Here is a 14,146-nt window from a genome sequence, read left to right on the forward strand (position 1 = left end):
AAAACCTCATTAAAAAAAAACATATCCCATACATAATATTCCCAAAATAGTTTTAAAAGATTTTAAAGTGTTTTCAATAAAAAAAAAAACTTTTTTCAAACTTATTTCAATAATTCTTAATTAATTTTAGAAAGTGTTTTCAATGATTCTTAAAATGAAACCGGTTTCAATAATTCTTAATTAAAATAAGACTAAAAAAAAACTTTTCATTAAATAAAGAATTAAAAATTCAGAAAAATTTATTAAAAAAAAACACAGGGAAGTTATAGGCATGAGGAAATAAAAGTTAAGGAACTGATTTGTCACTGCTTCCGGTAGCAGCCATGCCAAAAGTTAGGAAGTATGTGAGTCAACTATAACGGTGAGGTTTTCAAATTAATTAACACCATTTACTTCCGAGGACTTTAAAAACCGTTTGGATTTTTTTTTTATAGAAATTGTTCCAGACAAAGCATGAAGCCACTTGATGTAAAGAGTTAAAATTGTTAAATATGCTAAATTTCTGTCTTTGCATACCAAGTGACTACTTTTTTTCTTCCTGCAAATGAGAAATATATTTACCATGTTCACTGTGTTGGCAATATCAATCATCCTTACTTCCATGTTATTCCGGTGGTAATTATACTGTAAAAAGAAAAAGAAAACCATTCCTTTATTTATTATCTTTAATGCAAATAAGAATAATTTGTTAATGCAGCATTACCTCCCCTTTCACTACACTCACACCAGCATACATGCACTAGAGGGCGTTTTGGACCTGCAACAATTGCTCTTTCCACAGACATTAGAGGGAATTTTGTTTTATGGATGTGAAAATAATTTCAACATTGATTTGCAATATTTATATAATTAAAATCTATTTCTTTTCCACCTGCATGATGTACACATTGTGCGTTAAGAACATTTTGCATAGGAAAGATACTTCAGCTTCCCTCCAAATTAATGCTATCGGATCAGGCTGTCTGAAGATATTGGCTTCCTGAGACGAAGGCCCTATCGGTGGGGCATTAGAATACGCCAACTGCCCCCCTGCAGAGGGTAAAAGTCCCTCAATGGGGGTCCTGGATATGACCTTAAACTATATCCAGTGGTGAGGCCCCAGCTTGTGGGCTTTGGGGAGTGTGGAGCCACCCTTTAATTACCATTGCTCCCAGGTCCACTCTGACCCGGAGTGGTAGTACCTGTTAGGGTCCCAACTATGGGTTAAATAGAAACCGACGTGAAAACAACAAATATATTCTATTAAAAAATTTTTTCTTCAAAATCTTTGGATTCGACATTAAATAACCCGAAAAGGGTTGATATGCCGTAAAACAAAAACAACCAACCAATCCTGACCAAAAACGCATCAAACCTTGATGCAATTGCTTTTTTTTTTTCCCCCCTTTCCATTTGCAAAATCTGTAAAGTTAAAAACAAGAAACAATTTTCTGTAAAAAACAAAAAAAAAATCAATGAAACCAAACCCCATCTATATATATAAAAGCGAAAATGTATGTGTGTATGTATGTTCGCTTTTCCGCGATGTCTACAAAAGGCTTCTTTCGGAAAAGCGCGCGCTCGCTTGCTTCGCAACTTCTTAAAACTTTTTATATCATCCATAAATTGTAATATCTCAGAGTTACCCGCGGACCTCGCATGTCTATTTAATTTTATTCACTTTCAAACCTTAATTATTCCACATTTCCCGCATCGGCACGCGTTACATTCGCTTTTCGGTATAAATAAAAGCGAAACTTGACTCTAATCACAGGCCCAGAGCCAGTTTGTTCAATGTCGACTTCGTTATATCAGACAGGCGGACGGGTTTTTATTGACCTCATTAAAAACTGTCCCGCACAAAATTGCCGTCACGTCAATCTAAAACGCGCACCTGTTTCTTTTTTCACACTTTACTATTTTCCAACTGCGCGTCGTAAAAGCTTCCTTTTTTTTTTTTTTTTTTTTTTTTCAAACCCACCTCTTTTTTTTCACACACACCGAAAAACACCCGGGCAACGCCGGGTACCCCTCGCTAGCAAATAATAAAAGCTTCTATTAAAATGACCGGATTCAGCTATAAATAATCTGGAAATAGTTGATATGCTATAAAACAAAACCACCAAACCAACCCCTTAGTATAGGGCTTTATTTTCAATTATATCCAGAAGCAGAAAGACTAAAAAAATAAAACACACATTCTAAAATGATGCACATATCATCATAATATTCAGTTTACTGTCTGTTTTACATGCTGGCATGTGTTGGACAGCTTTAAGAAATTGGTTTCCAAACTAACCTATCTTTGCTCATGTCTTTATCCCTCTTTCTATAAAGTCTATTTTTATCACATCCAGCCATGTTTTCTTTGGCATTCCTTTATAAACTGGATCTGCTACCTCAACTGTTCTACAGTCATGATAGAAAAGAATAAACAGCCATAAAAACAGTTTATTTCAATAAAAATATAATTTATAGGACAGAATAAAAATAGTCACAAATTTAATAACTAATAATTGGTTTACATTCTCTTTGCCGTTTTTAATACGAAGACTCTTCTAGGCATGGCATTGATCAGTTGACAAATATTATCTTGAGGAGTTTCTTGCCATGTCTCAACGCAATAACGCTAAAAGTTCACGTTTAGAACATGGTTTCCTTTTCTTTTTGCAAAGGTTTTAGTTTAATATACGCAAAGGTTTTCATTGCAGAGTGACAAGGAGCTCCATCTATAAACATAAAAGCGAAAATGTGTGTATGTATGTGTGTGTGTGTGTGTGTGTGTTCGCTTTTTCTGTATGTCTACAAAAGGCTTTTTTTCCACACACACGCCTCCAAACACCCGGGCAACGCCGGGTACCCCCCTCCCGCTAGTCTATAATATAAATCTCACTTATCAGTTTAAATGTATGTTTGTATGTCAGCTTAAAGCGTTCAACAGAAGCAACGGATTTTCATGAGATCGTTATCCTTTTGAAGCTCGGCCTTTGAGACAAAAATATCAAAAAATTGGTCAAAAACATTAATTCCTCAACCCTCAACTGGGCAGATTTCTACAAGAAGAGGGTCAGTTTTTTTTGCAAGTCATTGTATTGGTTGGATTGACTTTGCCTAATTTTATTGTTCCGAACTTCCAGTCGCGTCATGGTGTAGCGGTAAGACGTCAGGTTTTCTTTCGCTTTCCTTTCTGCCTTCGCATCAAGGGTTTGATCCTGCCTGCCTACTATTTATTTATTTTTTATTTATTTTTTTTTTTTGCTCAACACACACTTCCAAACACCCAGGCAACACCAGGCACCCATGCTAGTCTTTCATACATAGAGAGTTAATATGGTTCGTTTTACAACTTGAGAATATTGGTAGGAGTCCTTCATGTAATATCGAAACACATTTAGCAGAATTGATGTTTCCTTCACATTCCACCAGGTATAAGCAATGATCACTCCAAATTGCACCCAATACGATAAGCGAGAAACCCCCATGTTTCAATGTTGGCTGCAATCTTTTTAATCTTGTTGATGATGCCTCTATACCCGTACCCTTCCATTGTCAGGAAATAATGCAAGTTATGACTCATCAGAGAAAATAACATTGGTTCAAATAGTCATAGGTTTCTCTACCATCTCACGAGCCCAATCTTTTCTGCGCTTAATATTGACAGGATGAAGAAGAGGTTTCCCTCTCACAGCTCCACCCAGCTTGTGAAAATACCTGACAGCTGTTCTGGAACTGACACCTTTTGTTGCAATGTCACGGGCTTTGAACCAAGGATCTTTTTCAACATTTTTCACAAGACGCAAGATCCTTTCAGAGAGCCCGGGGTGACTTGGATATGGTTTTGTGCACTCTTTGCCTTCTTTCATGAATTGTACGATCACTCTGTTAACAGTAGAAAAAGGTACTGAAAGATTTCCTGCTATTTTGTGTTGACTAAGAACACTTTCATGTTGATCAACGATTCATCCTCACATAAATTCCGATAGGTCTGATGCTCCTTTAGTTTGTGGCATGCTTTAATGTTGTACGATACAATTGAGATACTCTAAGTTATCTCAGCACTATTCTTATCTGCAAATATACATAAGCATATATTAATCTTAGGAAAAATATTTACCTTAGTGTCTATTCTTTTCTGTCATGTCTGAGTACATCTGTTGATCCAAAAACTCTTATCAGTTCTTTCAATGTGACCATACCAACAAACTCTCCGGTTCTGTACACATCTCCCTGCACTGCCACAATTTCATTTTCTTATGAGATAACCAGAACCTAGTCTGTCCTTAAGACTCACATTACACATGGATCATGACATTTTCATCTCATTTCTCTCCATGCAACGCATGTCTTCAACCCTCACTGATTTAGAGAGGGCGAGCATCCATTCAATATTATTTTGTAGTTTAATTCGTTATCAATTAAATTTTCTTCTTCAGCAAATTCTAAGATTAAGAATGTGTCATTTTTCTGTGGAGATGGTTATAAAAAGATATATTGCAGTTTTTCAAAGTTTCTGGATTTTTGTAATAATTATTCATATTATTTGCATTATTCTAGTGTTCTCAAAATTTCTGCAGGTTGACCTTGAATATCTCTGAAATCTTTCTGCCGAATTTAGGAATCTTTACAGAATTTTGAATGGAACCATTTTAGTCCACACGGATAGCATGCTCTTCAATCACATAGAACTTCTACCCAATCATGGCTGACAAAATGAGAGCATGCTACCCCCGTGGATTAAATAAAGAGTTCCATTCCAAATTCTGTACAGATTCCTGGGTTTGGCAGAAAGATCTCAGAGTTATTCAAGGTACACCTTGTGGGTGACCAAAAATACAATTGTGAATTACTTAGGACCTCTATCCAATCATGGCTGACGAAACAAGAGCATGCTAATTAAATAAAGGGTTCCGTTTGAAATTCCGTGCAGATTCCTGAGTTTGACAGAAAGATTCCAGAGTTCAATAAGATAGACCTGACAAGGTCGGAGTTACATCGATCAAAACGTTGCGAGAATAAGACTCAAGGCGAGAACAGTAGTCCGAATAATCCAAATAATTGATCCTCATCTAAAAAATTCAGAAACAAACTATAACTTTTACTGATTGTTTCTCTGCAATGTATAGTTGTTGTTTTTTCTTCGGAGTTCAGGATTGATTACCCAGAATTTCATTTTTCTACTTGGAAAGGTTGTGGGTCTCTTTAAATAGAGTTCATGCTGAGAGTAAAATAATTGAAAAAAGTAATGTCTGACCAGATGGACTTCTTAGTCATTTTTCTTTTTATGTCCTTAGATTGGCAGCTGATGATTTTCTAGTGGATGGTTGGGTGGTGTAGCACAGGGGGGCATGAACATCTATTATATATATTCTGACAAAGGAGGTGGGTGTGTCTGCTTCTCTGAGCATGATCTTAAGCTAAGGAATTTTTGTGATTCGACAAAATACACCTGAATAAGGTCAGAGGTTACACTGGCCAAAATGTGAGCATGACACTTAAGATGAGAACAGTAGTCCAAAGAATCCAAATATGAATACTGGAAAGGTTTGGGAACTGAAACCGGTAGTATATCAAGGAAATTCTAAGACAATTTTTAAGGTTGGCATGAACGAGGCAGTTATGAGTGGTGTAAATAAAAAAAAATAAGGTAACATAAAAGAAAAAAAAAAATACTTACCGCTGCATAATCAGCTACTAAATACATTTCAATGTATCGTGTATTTTTATTGCTATTGTAGGGTCCTCGAATACTGCGGCGAACCTGTTAAAAGACATGAGGTTTACTATGATTATTTTCCTCTTTGAAATCGTATTATTGAGATTTTATTGCTCGCATTTGAGGGAGGAAAAAGGTTACAGCAATGTTTAAGCTAATCCGTTTGGTGTTTTGTGACATGACAATGCTCGATACCCACAGTGAATACACTAAATAAAACCCTAAGGCAAACCTGTTGATTGAAAGACAAACTGACTTAACTCCCCCCCCATCTATTATTACTGTGTATTTATCAATCTGACATTTATAGCACCAAAATTTACCTTTAAGTACCGAAAATTTAAAATGTTTAAACTCATTTTTGCGCAACTAGATTTGCAAAAACATCCACCTCAATTAGTAAAACCAAATAATTATATCTTTGACCAATCAAAGAATTTTCTGAATTAATTCAAAATGGCTTTTCTCGATTCTATTAAAAAAAAAAAACAGTCAGTGGACTCCAGCTCAACTGTTGATTGAAAGACAAAAATCTAGCTTTTATGGGATCAAGGTAACTCCAGTAATTCCATTTCGAATATATTTAGAAAATCCTCTGATTGGTCAAAAAAATATAATTATTTGTTTTTTATTAATTCAGATGGATGCTTTTGCAAATCTGGCTGTGCAGACATGAGTTTAAGAATTTTTATTTTGGACACCGAATTGTAAACTTTGGTGCTACATCCTGAAAAAAGTTAAATTGATTTGTAAAAAGTGGAAATGTGTGGAAATGTCTAAGAAAATGTGCAAACAAAGGAAAAGCAAAGAAACTTTACAGCAATGTGAGCAACGGCGGGTATATAGAGTTCCGTTCAAAGAATTCATTTAAGTGAGTATTCAAAAATAAATTGGTATTTCTCCAGAATTTTCCCAAGATTAAAAAATAAACAAAAATCTATGTATGAGGTACCTTCAATAAGTTTTCAGAACTTTTTGTACAGGCATTTAAAATTGTTGCAGACTCTTGAAAATTCAGTATGTTATTACTGTACATCTTATGAGATGACTGACCAGGTTTTATGATTTCAGGTTCAAATGAATAGCTACAGTAGGAATAAGAATACACCCTACTAAAGTTTGACTGTCACAGCTGGTGTATTTCAAGAATGCAATATGGATGTAAGGACACTTAAGAAGAACGATATGCAATAAAATTCTGTTTTAAACTTGGGGTAAATGCCATAGAAACGTATGGAATGCTTCAGATTGCTTTTGAACCATCTTGCATGAATCGAGCATCAGTTTTTGAGTGGCATAAGAGATTCAAGGAAGGCATGGAGTCTGTGAGGGATTATGAGAGGTGTGGAAGGAGTAAGGAAGTCAAAACACGAGAGTGATTGGCCAAATAAAGAATTTCGTGGATAAGAACCAACATGTCTCTATAGAGACAATAAGTGCACAGTTTGATATCAGTGTGGGAACTGTACACACATATTTGCCAGGAACTAAAGATGCGGAAGATTTGCACAAACTTTGTCCCATTGGTGCTCCATCATAGAATATTTGACCAAGATAAGGATCAAAACAGTTCCTCACCCTTAATAGGAATTCATAGGCATTGCAACATAAGTTCCACAAGTTTGAATTATTGTTGAGTCATCTCCCTTTGTTTGTTGACTTTCTTTTTAAAATAGCAGGATAAGTAGTTGCTTCAATTTTTCATAAAATTTGATTTTCATTTTTAAAAATAAAACTAGTTGATCAATTCATGCCATTTTTTGGAATATGATATGTTCATTTGTCATAGGGACATATATTGGAGAAATTTTTGTCTTTATTTTTTATGGGGAGAATTCTTGAAGAACTATACTTTCCTGACGACATCTTGCAGGTGACATGCATAATCTATCTTCTTCAAATACTTACTCTGGAGAGGGTCTGTTTGGTAAAGCTGTGGTGGACATCTTCTGTGTGGTTATGATCTGAATTGCCTGTAAACAAATATGCAGAAAATAATGAAAAAATATTTTTTGAACATAAGAGCTTAATATAGTTTTCTTGAAGCATTGTCTGTATTGTGTATATAAAAGAAATTTATAGAGGCAATATAATATACAAGTAAAACGATAAAACTGAAAAAAATATAACAGTGGAATAAGCTTTTATTCATTATTATTATTTAGATTTTACATCTTTTATTGATACAATATTTTTTTTTCTTACATTTTATACTTGCATTGCGTCCTTATGTCAGATGGAAGCAAATGTAGACATAATGGTGCACCCTTTATAAATATGATATATGTCTTGGAAGTTCCTCTAAAACTATATGTATATATATATATATATATATATATATTTCACTATATATAGCTATAATATAAAGCTGAATATGTGTGTCTGGTCACGAATAGGCTCCTATATGGTTGACTATTATAAAAAAGCTGATCACATATAATGATAGAAGATGTATCGAGACACAGGAATGGGCATGTTTGATCTGGCAGAACGATGATTCATTAAAATTGTGGAGTCTGCGTATGCGCCTGGTCCACAAAGTATGGAAATAAAAAATTTAAAAATTAAAAAAACCGTTTACAAGTGTTTTTGATATAGATGTACATAATAATACTTTGATAAATATGTTTTAACTTAAATAGAGATGGTATAATAAAATTGTGGGGCCTGCGTTCGCGCCTAGCCTCCATAGAATGGAAATAGGCACACACTTTAATAAAGACTTTTCATAACTATCAGCGTAAGTATAGAGTCCATTTTTTGTAGGCTGTTTTTTAACCCAGTCAATGACGGGTACTTTTGCTAGTATATATATATATATATATATATATATATATGTGTGTGTGTATATCTGTTCTGGCAGTTAAATAGGGTTTTTTTTGGTTTTTTTAATCAAAAAAATCAAATTTTACTGTTTCGATAAGGGTGAAAAAAAAAATGAAATCAACATATTGGTGGACAAGGACAGACAATCTTAATTCATGTGGAAACTGCTAAAACAATCACTGATTACCTCCCCTTATTATGTTCTATAGAGAACATGGCCTCATCTGTCATTTATTGGTAAAAAATAGCAAATTTGCTTTTCATAAATAAATTAAAAAATTACTTGTACAATTTTTGTGATTTTTGGAATATAAAATCTTCATTCCATGACAAATAAATACAATACAAAAGTTTTTTTTCATTTCTGTTTATCGCTACAAGTGCCAATCTGAAGAAGCACCACTGACTTTTACTTCCTCTTCTTTTGTTCTATTCTGTACAGGGATAATGCACTTTTATTTAAGAGAAGCCCTGCCATTAGCTGGTGAAAGCATTCGCCCGTGAGAGGAAATAATAATGAATCTGTAATATGAATGTATGTAGGCATGTGTATGTGTGAATGTAATTTTGTTGTTTTTTTTTTTGTTTTGTTTTTTTTTTTTTTTTTTGCTACAAAAAAAAAAAAAACTTACCACATTTGAAAATTAAATTTTCTTCTTTTTCCGGGTACCAATAATGAATATATTTGTTGGCACCATCTTTGATTGGTTTAATGTTATAAATAATATGATCGTCGATAACAACTCCGCTGAAAAATAGAAAAATATCAAAATTAAAACTTTATAACAATTTTTTGCAGATCACTTTCAAAACGTTTTCATGTGAAGAAAAAACTCTTAAGTTAAAAAAAAATTGGCACTTCTGCACTATCAGGACGAAATTTTGTAGTTAATAAATGGAGTTTTCAGATAAAAAAAAAAAAATGGTTTCTACTGATTTTTTTTGTCAATTCTAATAAATTACAATGGTAATTTCCAAATTATGCAATCGAAATTGCTTGAATATTACTGAATTATTAAAAAAAAAAAAACTTTAATCGTGTTAGGTGAAAAATTACAGCCATAGATTAAAGCCAAACAAAACCATATACAAGGGAAGTAACTCTAAATGTTAAATGTGACACAAAACAAATAAAATATACAGTGAACCTACCAAAAATTCATGGTATGCAGGAAATAAAAAAAAGATTTTATTTGAGCAAAAAAAATATCGCACTGATTCAATTTCCTCAGGTCCATTTAGAAAATTCCAAATACTTTTTTTCCCCAAGAATTATCAGGAGGAAATTACCTCCGTTTTCAACTCTCCTGTGTCTTATATTAACAAACACTATCATGTTCTTCAAATTCTATTTTCTTTAATGAATAATTTTATATCTTATCGATTTTCGTAATTATTGGATATAATCGTCTTAAAAATATGAGGAAAACGTAAATATCATTGTTTTCATGTGAAATTCAGTTTTACGATTTCCAAAATTTTGTCCCAATAGTGTAGAAGTGCCAAAAATTCTAATATTATTGTTGTACAGTTTTTTTTAAATTTGCAAAGACATTCGTCTATATAAAGTTTACAAATATAATTTTCCTAACAAAATCCATGCATACGCTGAATTATTTAAGCAAATGATATTAAATAACATTGAATGTTTTTGTTAATTTTTTTTTTTTTTTTTTTTAAATAGTCCATTTAGGATTTTGGTCAAAATTATAAGTTCTGTAACAATTTTTGGTGCGATTGAAATGTTTCATGTCATGTGATTAATAAAAATAACTATTTATGTTCAACCTTGATCGCCCTTCGGGACCCGTGGCGCAGTTAATAGAGACGTTGAATCTCTACGGTTCCAGGTGAGAATTGTCTGAAGATAGCGGTTTCAATTGTACCCAAAGCCGTCCAGAGGCTTACTTGGCCAAAACATGGTAAGTTGACAACAACTACTGAAGGCAGTAATTGCAGTGAATGCAGTCAGGAGATTCCTATCTTTTCGCGTTACCTCGTGACGAAGGCTAGAGGAATAGTTGGCCGAAACGTCGTGAAACAACTAAGAAAAAGATGAGGATAATAGTCCGCAATAAATGAAATAATAAATAATATTCATCTCAATGAATTCCAATTAAAATAATATATAACATTCGGTACGAACCCGACTATGGAAGATCAGATAATAAATAAACATGAATTTATAACAATTTTTGATGCTATTGAAACTTTTTATATTAATGAAATTTCTAATATTATTATCAGTATTCCACCTTTGTTAAATTTTTGCAGCCCAAATAGTAACTTTTCAGTATGGCTAACCCACAGTAGTTTTTATGGAAAATGGAGCATCTTCTCCAAGTGATGTAACCTCAAGTAACAGCACGAAGCTGGATATTCCAGCAGAATAGATGAATTCTTGTCCTGGAATCCAGTAAGACAAAGAGACCACACAAAAGGTATACCATAACATATTTAACTGGTCAACTGTTGTTTAATGTTGGAAAGGAATATTCTAAATCGATTAGTCCAGACAATTGGCAATGGAATACGACCAGAATCACATGTTCATGCAAGCCGTGGCACTGGGTATGATTTTCAATACTCGGCAATTGCAGACGTAAAGGAGATTTAGTGGAATATTCAAATATCTATGTATCTCATATAGAGATCAGGTCCTGGATACGACCTTAAATTATATCCGATGGTGAGCCCCCAGCTTGCAGGCTTTGGAAAGTGTGGAGTCACCCTTTAATTGCCATTGCTCCCAGGTCCATTCTGACCCGGAGTGGTAGTACCTGTTAGGGTCCCAACTATGGGTTGAATAAGAACTGACTTGAAAAAAAAAATATATCCTATTAAAATATTTCTTCAAAATCACTGGATTTGGTATTAAATAACCTAAAAGTGGTTGATATGCCGTAAAACAAAAAAACAACCAAACATATAGAGATTAAGTGTTAGCCCCAGGAAAGGGTCCCTTGATTTCTGAGAACTTCGTCTGAAGTAAAATGAAACAAATATACTTTTCCCAATGAAATCTATGTATATGCCGAATTATTACATTTTTTTTTTTTTTTACAAAGGAGTCACCACTTATCAAGACCTGGGGCCACTCAAGGATACGGATTAATGAGTGTACAGGGAAAATGTCATAGTAATCCAAAAATCATGTAATGGATTTTGATTTGAAAATTTCAATAAAAATTCTTTCTATCTGATAAACGTAAATGTCAGAGTGTTCGATTAAAGTTCTTATTTACATCAAATGTGGAATTAGTAAAAAAAATCAACAGCATTGATTTCTCTCCCCACTTGACTTGTTAACTATATACATACAAGATGGAACGATAAATTTGTCGCCCTAAAGAAAACAACACTACAGCTTTATTTTTAAAACTTTTACTGAAAAAAATCAATTCCGGTAATATGATTATGTAGCAGAGCTGACATCTATTCAATGTAGCTGCCTTCAGCCTCAATCACTGCTTCGATACAAGTCCGGAACTGAGAGCATGCCTTTTCCACAAACGCCAGCGGGAGCTCGGCAGATGGCGGCAATCAGGCTAGCTTGGGTGTTGTGGGAGGTCATGTTGGTGATGTTCTTGATGTATTTGCCAAATGAAGTAGTCTAACAGGTTCAGGTCAGAAAGTGAGAAAAGCGTAGAAAGTCATAGAACTCCTTCTAAAGCCAAGCCTGGGTCTGTTTGGACTTATGGACCGGCATCAAGTCCTGCTGCTACACCAAGGGTCTACCAGTGGCCACCTGATTGCACCAGGGGATCACCACACTCTTCAGCACATCCAGGTACGCTTTGGTGTTGACTTTCAAGCCAACGTTGAAGATGTGAGGTGGCATGATGTGGCCCTCAGTTGAAACCACACCAAAGACTATAACCATGGATGGAAACTTCATTGAGCTGTACTCTCAATCATTAAACCACTCGGATTTGCATTTTGAGGGTGCTGGCTATGGTCCTGTTGTCATAACTTGGATCGATAGAGAACATGAATTGTACAGCCACATATCTCTGATCTCGCTCGTTAAATATTGTGTCATTTTCCGACATAAGCTCCTATCCTATCGCTCTTGGGATTTGTACACAACTGGCCAACTAGTAGACGATTTGTAACAAAAAAAGAAAACTGGTTTTCATCAAATGGAAATGGAATCACGTTGTCTTTTCTAGGATGATAATTTTATTGTTCCAACCTGTATCTTTCTTTTTATTTCATGGTATTCCCAGATTCCTGGCCAAGAATTTATATAGTCTCGAGGAGTATCCAAAAACAAAAATTGTAGTAGCGTCTATTTATGGTAAGGTATTATAATCTCGATAAGGAAGCATATTTTAGAACTCTAATGAGGATATGAGCCCGCACAGTTAGGAGATCCTATTTAAAAAACGATGCTGCTAGGAACTGATGAATCAAATTAATTCCCGTTCTGCTACCACCAATCAGAAACTAGAATTGCTCCATAAAAATTAAACCTTTTCGGTAGCAACTTCGCATATGTTTTCTTTGTGTCAACACGGGAAGAATCTTTTGCTCTGTGAATTCAAACTCGAGAATTGTCTATTGAGAGCCAGTCTTGTGTAGAGCAACTAACTATCGGAAACTGTTCTGAAACTAAACATGGCTTACAACTCTAAGAGTATTTGTCTAGTGTTTGTGTAACTAAAAATGTAAAACTAAATGAAACATTTACAAGAAACAAAAATTTATTCAAACTGGAATGAAATAACAAAAACTGCTTACCTAATGCCGTTGCATGTGCTGATAGCAACCTTCGACTGCAGATCATCTTTGATGTGTCCGTGATAATAACAGTGCTTAGCATGCTGGAAAAGATAACAAAAAGTGACTTAAAATTTGCATGCAATAAAAAATAATGGATTAGCACAAATTGGATTAAGACAGATTTGTAAAAGAATATAGGATTAGTCATTTCCATTAACTTATATGTATATTTATATATATAAAAACGAAAATGTGTGTATGTATGTATGTATGCTTTTTTTTTTTTTATTTTTTTTTTTTTTTATTTTTCTTCCTTTGAAGATTGTAATGCTGGGTATGGGGCAGCCAAACCAGCTGCCAACATTGCCCCGCTTTTTTATTGAAACCAACCGAGAGCTCTTTTTAGTATCCTCGCTGTTCTCTTAAGTGCAATTGTCTGAATCTCTTTTGCACTTGGTTCACCAGGAATATTAGTTAGGTAGGACTTCAGGTTCTTCTTCATAAGTCCTGTGGCACCTATGATAACTGGTATATGTGTGCTTGTGTGTCCGCTGAAAACTTTTGACAGACACGACGAAAATTCACAAACTCGGTATCATATTGAAGCCCCATCCTTCGCACGGAAAATATCGAAAAGTTGGCCAAAAACGTTCATTTTTTCACCCCGAAATCGACAATTTTCGACAGGGGGGGGGGGGTCAACAAAAACGGTCCTCTTGTGACGACGACCAGTTCTACGCATGCATCAGATGACGTCATGACCTGATTTACTTTAAATAGTTGAAGAACTGACTAAATTTCATGTACGTCGCGTTAGCTCAGTTGGTTAGCGCGTTGGTTCGTTATCTAAACATTTTGGGTTCGAATCGTGGTGTGAGATGTCTTTTTTTTTTTTTTTTCGAT

At 34.4% G+C, this 14,146-nt stretch overlaps 1 protein-coding gene across 1 annotated transcript in view; it reads right to left on the reverse strand.

Moving 5' to 3' along the window:
* The window catches only part of LOC145246134 (disintegrin and metalloproteinase domain-containing protein 12-like), a 483,466-nt gene that overhangs the window by 34,015 nt on the left and 435,305 nt on the right, over nucleotides 1-14,146 (reverse strand). Inside the window, exons 5-9 of the mRNA XM_080107984.1 lie at nucleotides 13,262-13,344; nucleotides 9,151-9,266; nucleotides 7,601-7,665; nucleotides 5,654-5,737; nucleotides 562-624 (exon numbers count right to left, since the gene is read on the reverse strand). Coding sequence (XP_079964110.1) covers nucleotides 562-624; nucleotides 5,654-5,737; nucleotides 7,601-7,665; nucleotides 9,151-9,266; nucleotides 13,262-13,344 — 411 coding nt within the window. The remainder of the gene's footprint in view (nucleotides 1-561; nucleotides 625-5,653; nucleotides 5,738-7,600; nucleotides 7,666-9,150; nucleotides 9,267-13,261; nucleotides 13,345-14,146) is intronic.

The sequence above is a fragment of the Euprymna scolopes genome, chromosome 23, assembly GCF_053919585.1.
Source record: "Euprymna scolopes isolate OS-2025 chromosome 23, ASM5391958v1, whole genome shotgun sequence".
NCBI classification, from domain to species: domain Eukaryota; kingdom Metazoa; phylum Mollusca; class Cephalopoda; order Sepiida; family Sepiolidae; genus Euprymna; species Euprymna scolopes.